This window comes from Megachile rotundata, chromosome 12 (genome assembly GCF_050947335.1).
Source record: "Megachile rotundata isolate GNS110a chromosome 12, iyMegRotu1, whole genome shotgun sequence".
Lineage (NCBI taxonomy): Eukaryota > Metazoa > Arthropoda > Insecta > Hymenoptera > Megachilidae > Megachile > Megachile rotundata.
Window position 1 is genome coordinate 16044583 of NC_134994.1, and position 14719 is coordinate 16059301.

At 48.4% G+C, this 14719-nt stretch overlaps 1 protein-coding gene across 3 annotated transcripts in view; it reads left to right on the plus strand.

Moving 5' to 3' along the window:
• The window catches only part of retn (retained), a 71336-nt gene that overhangs the window by 47213 nt on the left and 9404 nt on the right, over positions 1–14719 (plus strand). For all 3 annotated transcript variants that reach the window (XM_076538242.1, XM_076538243.1, XM_076538244.1), the window contains exon 4: positions 4278–4350. In XM_076538242.1, the coding sequence (XP_076394357.1) occupies positions 4278–4350 (73 nt within the window). The remainder of the gene's footprint in view (positions 1–4277; positions 4351–14719) is intronic.

The window sequence follows — 14719 nt, forward strand, 5'->3', positions numbered from 1 at the left end:
CGTCGAAATGGCTAGATAATTACAAAGTAAACGTTCGAAGAGGGACGGTCGCGCAAAATCTTACTCGTAATCTAGTCATTTATCGAGAAAAATCGTCGTAAAGCTCGAGCACTCTTGTCTGTCGTAGATATTAATCCCATTACACGGTCCATTGAAATAAATTACGATATAAAATCAAACTCGTTCCAGCAGGGTGACGTAGAGAGATCTCGTTCCCTCGGGTTATGAAACATTAATCGCCGTTGCAAGGTCTTCGCGTTCGTTGCACACGACCACGAAGAACATCGTTGCTGCGAGCGGGCCAAGAAGGATTCGATTGCAGCCGTGTGTTTTCTCCGTCCTCCTTTATCTACCTGTTAGCTTTCGGACCCATCCGTTCCTTCAATTATTTACGTCTTGATTTATTATAATCGAAGTTCAGCTCCGTTTGATCCACACCGAGGTGGGCTCATTTTCTCTTTCTTTCGCCTCTCTCTCTGTCTCTCTCGCGCTCTCTCTTCGCCACGGTTTCGCGCGTTTTCATCGCGAGAGAGGAACTCGAAGCACCGTTCGGAAGGGTACAAGTTCCGGACCATAGAATCGTCGACCTTACTTTTTCCACAAATAGAGTTAAAAGAGTATTACTTAAAATGGTGATCGTAGGCTACGATCGTTTCCTCTGCTCTTGTTCCCTCTTCCCCGCGTTCAAACGTGGATGTGACCGAAGCAACCCGAAGCTTGGCTTTATCGCGATATCGCGATCAAATTGGACGAGCTACCGAATTAAATTTCGCGCTCGTAAATCTCGAGCGTGGGCATCTCGTTACCTCGACTGGATTCGCCTCGACAGAGAAAATAAAAGTACCAACAGATCGTTCATGGACAAAGTTATTCGCCGATTTAACCGGACACCGTTGATAAAGGAGCTGCAGCGACCAAAGGATTAACGCGTTGGTTCACGCGTGTTTGCACCGTGTCTCTGTACTCTCGGCTCGAACTTTAATAGAGCGAATAAAATTAATCGAGCCGAACTCCTTTGTTTTTCTTAGTTTTCTGTCCGTTGATCGTAGTATGGTGACGAGTCGAATAAAATATTCGCGAATACCTGAACACGACCACCAACGATCGTTCTCGAAAGGGTTGAAAGGCCACGGGCAACGCGTTGAACGTTTAAAAAGTGTCCCAAGCGAGACGGCACGACGAAAAGGCTCGTGGCGCGGCTGAGAAAAGGAGAAAACGGACCACAGAGATTATTAAGCGGCCGACATAAAACGTGCTTAGGTGCGATTTAATATTTCCAGCTACGGGCATAAAATCCAAGTGTATCAGGAACTCCTCGAATGGAACGGAGAACAAGAGAGAGAGAGAGGAAGAAGAGAAGGTTGAAGAACGCAAAGGGACGACGAAGTTCGCTCTTTGTGACGCCGACATCTGGCGTCATCGAACGTCAACCTCCTTCTCGTTCCTTATATTTTATACGGCGTGTCTCGTAAAAAAGCTCTCTCGACCTCCTTCGTCGAAAAGCGTTCAACGGATACTCACCCTCAGTATTTGCACTGACCCGCTTTCGTGCATCGTGACTCGACGCTCGAGGTGCATCGCTCGGTTCACCATTTAACCCGTTTCGAGCCAGGAAAGTATCGTAATTGGATGATAATCGCGATTTTTCGACATATTTTCTGCGACGCTGTTGTCCTTACCACTAGGAAACGATCCTCGATGTACAGGGTTATCGCGAACGGTGGAACCACCGCTACCACGAACGTAAATTCGTTCGAGTTCCGTGTCTTCGTTGGCACAGGATCAACTTCCGATTGTAAGGGCTTTTATAAGGACGCGTTCGTACTGTTATTTCTTTCGTTATCGAAAAAGAGTACAAAACGATCGAGAAAAATCGATCAGCGAATCGAGAATCGATAAATAATAACTCAAAGCGAGAGCAAAATACGCCTCTTCCGTTTCGTTGATTTACGACTAACCGGCCCGCTATATTTGCCACTGGTGCATTTATGTCCATGCGTTGCGTTCAACGCGGAAGCGATACTGCTTTCGGCTCTCATACTTTGTTTCGACTTTGCCGTTTTATCGTTGGTAAAATAAATCGTTCAAGATGTCCGCAACGCCTAGTCGTAACGAAACCGCGTTTGTCTGTAGGATAGCTTCGCGATTAACAGTCTGGCTACCGATAGAACACAACGACGACGACGTGACGGTCAAATGAATTTTTCCCCTTTTCGCGGAACAACGCAACCGATTTTTCGAAGGCGTTACCGGGACGAACGCGAAGAAGAAAAGCGAAAGAGACGCACGATCCACGGATACCCATTATTCCGAAGCAAATCAATCGGCTTTATTCCAGCGATATCGAATCCGGGGAGAAAGAAGAGGCTTACCCTTCTCTCGGTTCCCGGTCAACCCCTAATCCGAACGAGCTTTTCCACGCGTTCGTTCGGCGTCCTTTGAACGAGCCAGAGCTTCCAGGAGGAATAGTTGACGTTCTTCGAGCGATTTCGCCTTCACCCCTGCCCCCTTCCTGGCTCGTTCGCCAAAGAATCTTCTTCGAAAGTACCTCATCCCCTCGCGCGGCGATTGCTCGACTATTACGTGTTATCCCGAAACGAAGTATTCTCGTCACCTTCGGGAAACAGCTTCGGTTTCGTTCTTTGTCCCGTCTAGAGGAAATCCATCCGGATAGCGAACGATTCGTTCTAGATAGCCCCGCGAACGGTATCGCGGAGATCGATGCCAGAATCGAAATCAACGAGGTTGGCAAACGCGGAAGGCGTCGAAACTCGCCGACACGACACCTCGATCGATGAATCGCTCCAACTGATTAATCGATCGAACGATCGCTGCAACTTTTCAACGAGCGACGCGACGACGGTATACTAACGATGGTTAATCGTTCGAACGATAAAACGTTGCAACCGTATCGCGTGTAAGACGCGAAACGTAGATCTCGGAGGACGAGGAGGAGGACGCGGAGAACGCGAGTGCATCGATCATCCGGAACGGATCGTCGCGTCCCTCCTCTGCTCGCAGGGACGAAAGTAACCCGATCAACGTCGGCCGTATCAAGAATTATTATTCACCGGGGCCCGTCAGTCGACGAGAAGAAGAGGGCGGGGCCCGCGAAGCATGCATCATCCAGAGCAAATTCCGTTCGTCTCTCTCTTTATTTTACGAACGGATAGGGGAAAAAGATACGAAAGCAAAAAGAGGAGGCGACTAGAGAAAGGAAAGAGAGGAAACGAGAAGAAGACCAAAGCCGTTTTCTTACCAGATCTTCACGTGGCTGCCGTCAGTCCGCTTAACTGTAGATCAATCAATATACGCTGGTTGAACCCTCGGACTCTCGGACTTTATTCTCTCCTCGTTGCTCCGCGGTGTTCCTCGGTCAGTCCTTCTTTCTCCGACCTTTTACCTCCGTCCTCTTCCTCCGGCGTGCCCCTAACGAGCTCATCGCTCGTATAGGCAAAGAAAAAACACGAGAAAGTGGTACAAAATGACCCTTGAGAAATGCCGTTCATCCGTTCGTTTGTCCAGTCGCCCGTTCCACTCGGTTCGAAACCGTGCAAGGGTGGATGAGATCGAGCTAGGGCGTTGCCATGAAAACGGAACGAATAACCGAGCCGTGATAGCGGCCATTTCGGTGAACGATTACGCTTCTCGAACGAGATTATTCCTCGATCGTTTGCGGCCAGGATTAACTCCTTTCACCGTCGGACGTCTTAACCTTTCGGGGACCGACCGCTCCGTAATCTAACGTAATCTAACGAAATCTGCGCGATTTCCGTCGTAAATCCTTTGTATCGCGAAGCGAGAAAGTAGCGAGGAAGAAGAAAAAGCCGCTCGCACGATAGGAAAACGAGAACGAGAACGAGAACGAGAACGAAGAGAAAAAGGGCCACGGTGAAAGGTAGAGGGTAAAAAAGAAAGGGCTGGTATTATAAAAGCAATTAGACGCTCTCGGATTAGATATAGCACATCGTACATAACAAATATGATAATACGGTCGGCTAGCCCGAAGGGAGTTTGGCTTTGGTCGATTGGTGGGGGAATGGGGTTTCGGGTTATGAGCCAGGTTAAACGGAATCATTAATAATCGGAGCTAACTAATCTGCCTGTCGCTATGAGCACACTTGTTTCACTCCTGTTTTTATTAGACCCCCATCTCCCTCTACCAACAACCCTGAATAACATTTTATTCGCGATGCACCGCGCCGGTGAAAAACAAAACGCTTCTTCGCTTATCCATACGCTCCTGACGTTTCCTTTTTTACTTCTTCCTGTTACAGCTGTACGAGATCAACGACGACCCGAAGCGGAAAGAGTTCCTCGACGACTTGTTCAGTTACATGCAAAAACGAGGTAAGCATTCTTTTCTTTTCTTTTCTTTTCGTTTCGTTTCGTTTCACTTACCGATTGTTCGAGCGCGCAAAGTTTTAGGAACCGGTCATCGGTCACTATTCTATGCTAGTCGACGCGTCGTACGAGAAAAAGGTATCGTTCCGCTAAGAAAACATTCGCGAGCGGTCGTATATTATCGTTCGATCGACGATTCGTCCGAGGGAATTAATTCCGCAAATATTGATCGCTCGGTTCGACGTCCAAGGCCGGATTCGAAGACGAGAATTCCTCCTCGTACGGGAGAACGACTTTTCGATTTGTCTCCATCGTCGAGGAGAAGACGTATCGCGATATTTCTTGGCACGTTGTCGCGTTCCAAGCGGAGCCAGGATTTTCTCGTAATTCGTACGCCCCGCGAGACCGTCTGCGAATCTTGAAAATGAATTTCCAAATTTAACTCACTGGACCACCTACTACTTTCTTTCGATGCGGATCATCGGCGTCGAGGTTCGCGGAGCTTAACTCGAGGGCTGCCTTCGAGGAGCCCGGACATGCGTCGCGGCATCTCGTTCTCGCGAGAATCGAACCTGGACGCGAACGAAAAAGTCAGTCGGCGTTTCGTTCGCGTGGAAACGAATACCTGTCGTCTATATTTAGCCGCACACCTGTCGACAGCCGCTGCATTGTCGGACGACGCTATTTGCATGGTCGCGAGCGAACTTTGGAAACTGTGCCAAGGTATTTAGAATTAGGTGAACACTCGCGGTCGCGTCCTCATCGCGATTTCTATCTGTTCGCGGGGCACAACGAACCCTCCAATCGATTCCTTTCATTTCCTTTCTCGTTCTTTTCAGTTGCAACCTTTTTTAAAATTGATCATCTCCAAAGTTTTAATCGTCCTTTTTTTCGAACGATCGGACACTCTTTACGTAACACGGTACACGGTTTTTGTGAAAAAGAAAAGATGCTTTTTCGATCGAACGTTTTAGCGTTTCTAAACGGTATTCCAAGCAGCGACACTCGACAACCGGCGCGGCGAATCGATTTTCTACGTTACGAAACGATATGCGACAATTAGTTTCCCTATATACGCGAATGTACGCCAGAACACGTGTCCTAAGCGTAATCGTGGTGACGAGGAAGTCAGCAACGATCGAAACCGCGTTCGACGAAGGGTGCGTTCGTTGTTTCGTCGTTGCGAAAATTACAAAGTATTATTCACGCTGTCCGCGAGAACGACGGTTAAAAGACGGCGCACACGTGCGACCCGCATCTCGTTTCCTGCACACGTGGATTCTCGGGACGTTTCGCGCCCATAGCCGCGGCCGAGCGCCTCGTAAACGTCCACGTGGGTTAGAGGTTCGATAACGCGTTGCATCCGCCAACGTTAAAACGGACCGAAATTAGATCTCGAACCACAGCGCATCTTCGCGTTTCGCGTCAAATCGTCGACGAATCGACGCCTTCCAATTACTTTAGCGTTGTCGTAAAGATCGCATCCTCGTCAACGAAAACGTTCGCGTAGACATTCTTCGTACGAATTGACCAGCTATTGGTCGGAACAAACGAATCGAGCAATTTAAAGGTGAGCATTGTCCAACGCGACGCGAAGCGTCGATAACAAACACCTATCGTCGATGAACCCGACTAATGTGGCCGAATGTGATGAATGGTCTTGCACGTCCTAGGACGTGGCCAAGGTGTTATGAATCGCGTTAACGTCGAATCATTGTTCGCCTCGACGGAATAACGAGCTCCGCGGGGGGTTGCTTCCCCGTCTTTTTTCCTTTCGAGCTTCTTCCCTTCGATACGCTCCTTTATTCTCCGATACGTTCCCCTTAGTCTTTTTCTCCTTCGAAAGATTTTAATCGATCCTCGTAAAGACCGCATCGTCGAGCGAGCGATCGATTCGACGTTGATCGCAAATCGCGTACCACCTGCGACTTTCAATTTTCAAACTATGATCCGGCTTAATTTCTGTCCTCGAATATTTTCTATATTCGAGGTCCTTGTCATCCCGTATAAATTCGAATCGTACAGGGGTAAATTTCGTACGATCGTTGGACGTTTTCCCATCGAAACGCCGCTCGACGAGCAACGACGATTCGATGTTTTCCAACATTCGTCGAATCGATTCGACGAAGAAAGGAGAAGTAGACGGGAAGAAGAGTCATTTCCAGTGTCTATTCGAGAGAGAGGCAACAGTTCTTTTATTTATTGCGCGTATTACTAGCACCTCTTCGACTCCGACCTGGGCGTTATAAATCTCGAGCCATTTAATATGCAAATCCCTGCACCTCCGACAGCCCGAGGACTCCCCTTGGTCGACGGTTTTTTTTTCATCGCGAACGAGTTTCAATCGCCGATGTAATTCATACTGCGGCGGACGACTGCTCGCCAGAGCAATGCCATTCTCTGTCGAATACGTTATTATCTTACTCCTCTTGAGGCTCCACCTCTTCTTCTCGTCTTGGTCGTCGTTTCGCTTCGTCCCTCGATGTTCACGGGCGGCCAGTTGCTCTCGCGCGAGCCTCTACACGCTTAACGATATCCGCTCAATTTCATCGAACACCGATAAGGCGCTCTCGCGATACGATATCTCGCCCTGCTACTCTACCTTCGAGATCTTATTTCTCCTTTTCCTCTTTCTTCTTCTTTCTCTTCGACGCCGTTCCGGCTAATTATTCCACCTCTCGTTTGCAAAAACGAAAGGCGAACGACAACGGTAGTCACGCGAGTATCGCTAAAGTGACAAACATTCGTAAGAAGAAGCCGAGAGGTTGGTTAATCGATTCGACGGAAACGGAATTTGTCGGGTTCCGCGAAAACTCACGACGGATGCCCCGATGCTTGTGCTCGGTGTAAGAGGGTGAGCGGGCAGGCTAAAGGTGCATTGAACCGGGCATGGTCGAGCGTCGCGTTACGACTTCTTCGAGAAAAATACCTTTTTACCCAGCCGGGGGTAACGCATTAGCGGTGAGAACACGTGTTCGGCACGAACACTTTTCGTTACACACTTGTGAACAGGCACGTCGTGCGTGCCGTCTGCGTACACAACGGGTTACATAGGTTACTCGCCTCTTTGCGGCTCTTCTCGCGCGTTGCTCTTTTCTTCGCGATAAAACTCGATACTTTGTGGCCGTTCGTCAGCTATCACGATCTTACGGAGTTTACGTGGTCGTTCGAGAAATAGAAGAAGCACGAAGCGTTTAGCCTTTACGCGACGCGTGCTCGTCGGAATCGTTTTCTGAGCCTTAAGATTAGTGTCGTCTTTGGTTGCCGCCGTTATTCGACGCAACCGAATAACAAAAAGGATCTCGTTTTACGGTTATACCTATAGCTACCCTTTATTTTCTAATAACGGTTACGTCCGCATCCCCCTCATTAGCTCTCGTTAGATCTCGATCGTACCAGGCAGCACCGGATTTCCATTAAAAATCGGTTTAAGGTTATCGTGATGAGCAACCGTTAGTTCTCGCGTTATACGAACACTCGTTTCTCCTCCATCGACTCGACTCGCGACAACATGCACATTTAACTGCTTACGAGTCCCTCGTTGCATTTCCATTCCGCAACGCGAACGAGCCGAAAACGCGATTCGTCGACTCGCGATTTCTTTTCTCCTCCATCTCCGCATTCTGTTTTTTTTTTCCTCTTTTTATTATTATTATTCGGTATTTAGTGCCGGGAGCACGTTCGTACTTAACGGCGTTCCCCGATAACTGCACCTCGTCACGACACGCTGCAACAAATTCGAATACGTTCGCTACGCGTTGCGACAACAACAACAATAACAACGGCGACAACGACAATATTCGTGTTTTCCGTGTTTTACAAGAATCTTAACTTTTCTATTCGTATTTCGATCGACGACTACGAAAGTTTTTCGAAAGTCAACGTTTGCAAATAAGAATTAAGGACAAGACGAAACAGAGGAACGATATGTGCTCTCGCTCTCGCTCTCTCTCTCTCTCTATCCCTCGGACGCTTTATTACGTAATAAATATTAAAATTCATACGGGTTGCACCTCTACCGAGAATCGATCTTCGAACGGTCGAAAGGGACGGCTATAAAAGTTCTGGAAGAAGAGAGAGACGCTTCTCTGTGCCGAAAGGCAGTTTCTCTCGTACACGACGCTATTTTACTTTTATTCGAGCAGATCCATTCCAGGGACGGTTTACGATCCGCTACAGTACCATCTTGCCGAGCTTCTTTGTGAGACGGCAGACTTACGAGAAAGTAGGCCGCGGCTCGGCCGGTTCGTTTCTTCCCCTCGGAAATCCCTGACTGGATTAATTAACACTTTGCACCTTGAAATCGTCTCTGACCAAGTTCCGATATTTATTCTCAGCCAGGCCCTGTTTGATCTCCTTTTGATTAGAGCTACCGCAGTGAAAGGGTTAATGACTAACTAGCCGATGCTTGGTCTCTGGAATTAATCTGGAGGGTAGTTTTCGACTCGTCCATTTGTTTTCGTACGCGACGATCTAGCGCGATAGAATCGAAAGAGAACGATCGCTCAGATCAGAAGAGAAAAATGTCCGTTTTCTTTCGAAGCAATTCGGTTTTTAGCTTTATTTGTATCCCCGGTTCGCCGTCGTTTTATCGCGTTTACGACCTTGTCGAGCAAATGTACGAGCCATCGTGGACGTTCGACGACGACAGACAAAGTCAATTCAGCTTGTCCATAAACACCCATCCACGGTTACCTCCATAAAACGAAATAAAGTCCTAGCGCAGCGGCGCATCGTCGAGTCCCGGACGATGGGCGGACTCACCCTGTTCCCGCGAGTGATGGATTTCCTCTTTGACGGATCGCTCGTAAACCTCGTCTAAATGTTTTCTCGGAAACGGCCAGACTTCGAGGGGGAACGAGAGAGAAGCAATACGAATTTTCAGGTTACCTTTCCGTTTGCTCGGCTACCCACCCTTCGTCCTTGTTCGATCACGGATCAGGCTGCTTAAAGGCCACCCGCTGTTTTTAGAGGGTCTTAAATCGGGATTATGTCGGGATTACAGGATCCTGCGCACGGTGCGTCCTCTATTCTGGTAGCGGTTAAAGGATTGCACCGATCTTATGGCCATTCTATGGACTAGCACCGCAAAATTTTTTCTCTCTTTCGAACGTTTTACTTTCATTTTCGTGCGATCGATGCTCTATTCCGTCGAGAGGAATTATCGTGGCGCGTTTTGATCGAAAGCCGTAATAAGTGATCGGTAAGCCGCGAAATAGTATTCGGCTCGGATCCGAACCGGATTCAATTTAAAAATCATCGGAAGCTCGAACGAGCGGCACGTGTCGGTACGAGTGATGAGGAGCGGTGTCGTGCACTTCCGGTATTATTTGATTGGTCACGGCAGAAGGCAAGAGAACGACGAGCGAATCGGCGGGAACGCGTACCATCGCGCCGTTTCGCGAAGAATTTGCAAATTGAAAAACCGGTAAGTTCTCCTCCTTTCTCCTCGGCGTTTCTACGCTGCTTCCGTTCCTTTAATCGTTTCTCGCGGCCTACCCGTTTTTCGCGTCGATCATTCGCCATTCGTCGATCGTTGGCCATTCGCAAATCGAAGAAACGCCGCCGATCGTCCTGCTCGCGTTTCCAAGAAGTTTCGTGATAAGATTTGATTAGTGGTTCCACGGTGAATCCGTGGCTCCTCGTTTGGCTACGAGGAACAACAGGGATGGTCAATCATCGGCAATTATTCGGAATCCCAGAATATAACGACGTGGCCCCCGCTCTGATGATTGATGCCCCGAAGGGATGCCGATTTCGCGTTTTCGCGTGCAGAAGAACACGAAATTCCGTCGACATTAATTATTATACATGCGAATACGATGAAGATCTGACCGTGCCGCAGACGTTCCGAGACCCGGTAGCCGATTCCCTAGCCTCGCAACGTCGTTTCCGTGCCACGCAAACGGACCCTCGTAAATCGTGTCATTTCTCGAAAGATTAACCGAGAGAATTCCAACTAACCGCAACGTCTTCGAAATTGCTCCAGTTTCGTAACCAAATAGTACCCATCAATTTTCCGCGGTTACGATTAAACGTGGAAACGAATCTCGACGGTATTATCGATAATGTCCTCTATCGTCGCGCGATCTCGAACAATTTAGAACGCCGATGGAAATTGAACGTTTCTCGCGACCTAACGAAAACGACGAGTTACGAGGAACAAAGCAAGAGTAGCAGCGACGTCGCGTTACACCTGTCCAATTAGTTCTCCGCTCGTGCTCGAATTCGACCTACATTTTCCAGCGGCGGACAAGTGACCGGGTAGCTTCCAGCATCCGAGACCGAGAGACGGAGAAAGGAAAAGAAAGAGAGAGAGGGAGAGAGAGAAAGAGAGTCAGCACGACTCTCTGGCACGTTCCAGTGCTATAGATAGCTCGCGCACGCGAGCCGAGCGAGCTCCGTGCCGAGCGAAAAGCATTTAGCAGGATGACGTTCGCACATTCTAGACGTCTCGACGCCGCTCGTTCTCGCCGATCATCCGTTACGTTCCCGTGACGTAATTGACGAATTCTTGCTCCGACAGTCTGCCTCCGTTTCCCCCTTCTCTCTGTCTCTCCATCTCCCTTTCGTCTTCTCTTTTCTCCCGCGACGACTAGAATCGAGAATCTCCCGAGGCTTTCCCGCGACTCCTCCTACGCGCGCTTTCACCAACAGCGACAATAATTATCGTCTGCCGCGCGACGATCGATCAACCTTTTATCGATCCAAGTTCACGGTGACGCTCGAAACATCGATTCGGTCGCACTTTTGCCCGATTATCGAAACGAAGAATGGACTTTCATGGTCCGCGCTTTCGTCTCGTCGTCGCGTCACATCGGTTCGATGCGAATCGAAGTCGGGCAAACGTGCGAGAAGCGCGTTAAACTCGTGGAAGAAGGAAGGGTAGAAGGTGGAAGAAATCGGAGAACGGGTTCCGCGTTCTGGCGGCCCGAACGCAGTCCAGGCGTGGGAAGTGAAATACGAGCGTTGTAGACGGCCAACGGCCATTTCCATCCTGCCGGTTTAGTATTGGCGGGCCACTAAGTCTGAACTAATTTGCTTATTAATATTTCACAACAGCGCCGATCGCTCTGGGGGTTCTTGATATATCGCTTGACTCACCCTCGCCTCTCTATTCCCTCTCCCTCTCTCTCTCTCTCTCTTTCTCCCTCTCTCGAAATCGTGTCTCGCGTTATACTCACAGGGATCATCGGTGTTTCTTACCTTTCGCCTCTTCTTCCAAAGGAATTATACGGTGGTTCGAATCGATCAACCGGAGAGAGTCGTTGATCCTTTTTCGTCGTTTCGTTTACGATTAACGATTTTTCTTTCGCGACGAAGACGGTGCGCGTTTGCTCTTACTAAGAACAATATTTGACAGGACGCTACGAAATTTCGAACGGCGAATCCCGAAAAGCTTTCGCGACATCGGAGTTCGGTTTAACGAGTTTTCTTTCAAAGATACACGACGGTCGAGTTATGCGAGGTAATTACCGAGCGACGAGCTGACTCGCCGCGATTAACGTCGTTAAAGTTCGCAGCCGTGTCGTTGCGTTTACGATCCCTGACGAATTCGCGTTGCGGCCATGGAACCCGTGGTGATATTTGGGTCGTGACGGTGGCTGTCGCTACGACGAACTTAAACCCTTATATTCTGGCAGAATGACAAACTCGAATCGAAAGTTATTTCTGCGAGGCCGATACGAGGCTTGATTTACGCCTGGCATCGGACAACAACGCTCTAGTGGCCGTTTTATCGCGCATTTTATAACCCACCGACACACCGCGAACGATATCGCTTTCGCTTCGAGCTCGATGTTTTAATAACAAGGACGATAGAAATAAAGAAATTCCTAATTGCTGTTCGATTTCCGACGTGCACGGTCAACTTTATCGCGTCTCCAAACGTATCGGAATCAACGACGCGGGGATACAACCCTCGAACAGAATCTCACGACCTACCGGTTAACGTGCCATTTTACGTCGCATTTTTCGCAACATTGTCAGCAAGTGGCTGGCAGTTGTCCCAGTCGCGACCAACGACCGCGTTAGCGGCCGTCTTTCGACGCGCCTCTTTTTCCTTTTCTTCGTCCGCTAGCTTATCGAAACACGCCAGTCGCGGCCGAATTTGTCCGAAATGGAAAATCTTCGATCGCTCGATCTCGAAAAACTATACCGAAACTAAATATTATCAGGTATATGGAATGCCATGGAAATAGCGAGAATGACGATTTATATAGTTCATGGCCCACCCAAGTCGTCGGTTCTCGACGATGAAAGAACAGGCGGACGAAGAACGACGACCGCGTAAAGGAACCACCGGACGAAGACGGACGAGTCTCGGATGGAATTATTCCGTGCCACGCCCTTGTCTGTGCTGGTGTTTTGTCTATCTTTCGGTGCACGCTTCAGATCGGTGTCATCCGGAAACATCGTAGCGGAATAAAGGTACTTCGGTACTCGAGCCCGTGTTCGTTCGAGAATATCTACACCTATCACCGGTTACTCTCGAGAATCAAATTTATCAGCGTCCTGTGTCTATACAAGTCGTTAAGAGCGCTCGTAAAACTCTCGGAAAACGAGTAGCTACGACGTTGTTGCGAATCAAATAAACGATTTCGAAACGTGCAAAGTCTAACACGATTTCATGACAGAAGGCATCGTAAAATAATACCTGCATATACGTGGCATGTCCATTTCGGAGTCAAAGATCAACGAAAATGACTACGTAAACGTTTCGTCGATATTCATCGTACGAATTGTAGAAAAATTTTTTGTACGAATATCGAAAATACGTCGAGAATCGTATGGCGGAGTTAAAACGCGCAATCGGAACATTTCAGTAGAAAGTATACGTATTCCATCGGACACGAGTAGCAACTACTCTCTACTTATCTTTTTTCCTTCCAATTTCGGCTCGGTTAACATCTAGAATAAACTAAAAATAGCGAATCGACGAGACAAAGGGAAAAACTCAAGGGGTCGTTTTACATTTCTGGATTAGGGGAACGGGACACGGAGACAAGAAAGTAGAGATACCACCCACGAATTATAAGCCACTCCCGAGGGTCGTCCCAGGGGGTTGCCACCGACCGAGATACAATTATTTGATCGTCGAGCAACAAGTGGCTACGGAGTGTTTCGCGGGGGATCTATTCTGGTCGAGGAGATTTCGATGCCTCGATAGACGGACGTCTACCACTTAGAGGATCGCCCCACGAGTCGATAATCCTATTCGAGTTCGCGTTATATCAGGATTCCCTCGTAACGAGCTCTGCGTCGAATCTAGAGAAAATATTTTTCACGTGTCGATTTTACACGTCCGATCTCTTATGTTATGAAGGAAATTGAAAATTACACCTGTTCAAATTCTTTACCGATCGCGACACTCGAAAGTGACCGAAATTCGACCAACGAGAGAGCAACGATGGAAAGAGACACGGTGCAACCCTCTCGGACGATCTCGACGTTCCATCGCGACTCCCTCGACAGTTAACGTTCGCTAACACGGATCGTAAATTACGCCAATATTTCCGCGAAATCCTAACAAGATTATAAAGCAGATTGTAGCAACGTTCGTCCGTGGTCGACGCGTATCTCACTCGATCCCGCGACTTCGATCGAACGACTCGCGTACTCGGCGAACCAAGGAAGAGGAGGGAAAATGCTTGGTACAAAGAATGGTACACGGTGCAAGAGGAAAGGACAAAGAAAGAGACCTATTTATAATACGTTTCGCGTCTTTGCAGGGGCTCCGAGCCGGTAAAGGCAGTAAACGTCGCGTGTATTTCATACGAAACTCCACCCTCTCCTTCCCTCTCTCGCGGTTGTTCCTCGCAATGCCAATCTTGGGCTCTTTCGTTCGTCCGATAATACTCGACCGCTAACAAAGTTAACTCGTCAGCTTCCATCTTTGCTACTTCGTTTTTTCTGTTTTTCTTTTTCCTCCGCCGCGTTACCATCCTTCTCTCGTTTGTCTGCTCGAATATTTTATCGAGTTAACCATTTGACATCGTTGTACGACGGTTGATTTTTCTACCAGAGATTCAACACCTCTCGAATAGGCAACTATTCGATCTCGTCATCGAACATCGGCGCAAACCGTAAGACCGCAAATTAGCTCGTAAACGCGAGCGCTGAAAGTGGCGTAGCGAGTTTGACCGGAAACTTGCTCGGTCGGTTTGCTCGAACGATCGCGAAGAGTACAGGCGAGCGTGAATCGCGTTTTTCGGCTGGTTAATTAAAAAAACAAATCCTGTTTCTCGGAGAAAATGGATCGATTGTTAGTCGTTTCGCGAAGAAAGAAAAGCAGTTGAAGTTATCGGTAGCACCGTGTATCGAATCGAGGATCGTACGTCGAGGGTGCAGGATACCGCGTCGCAGAAGTTATTAT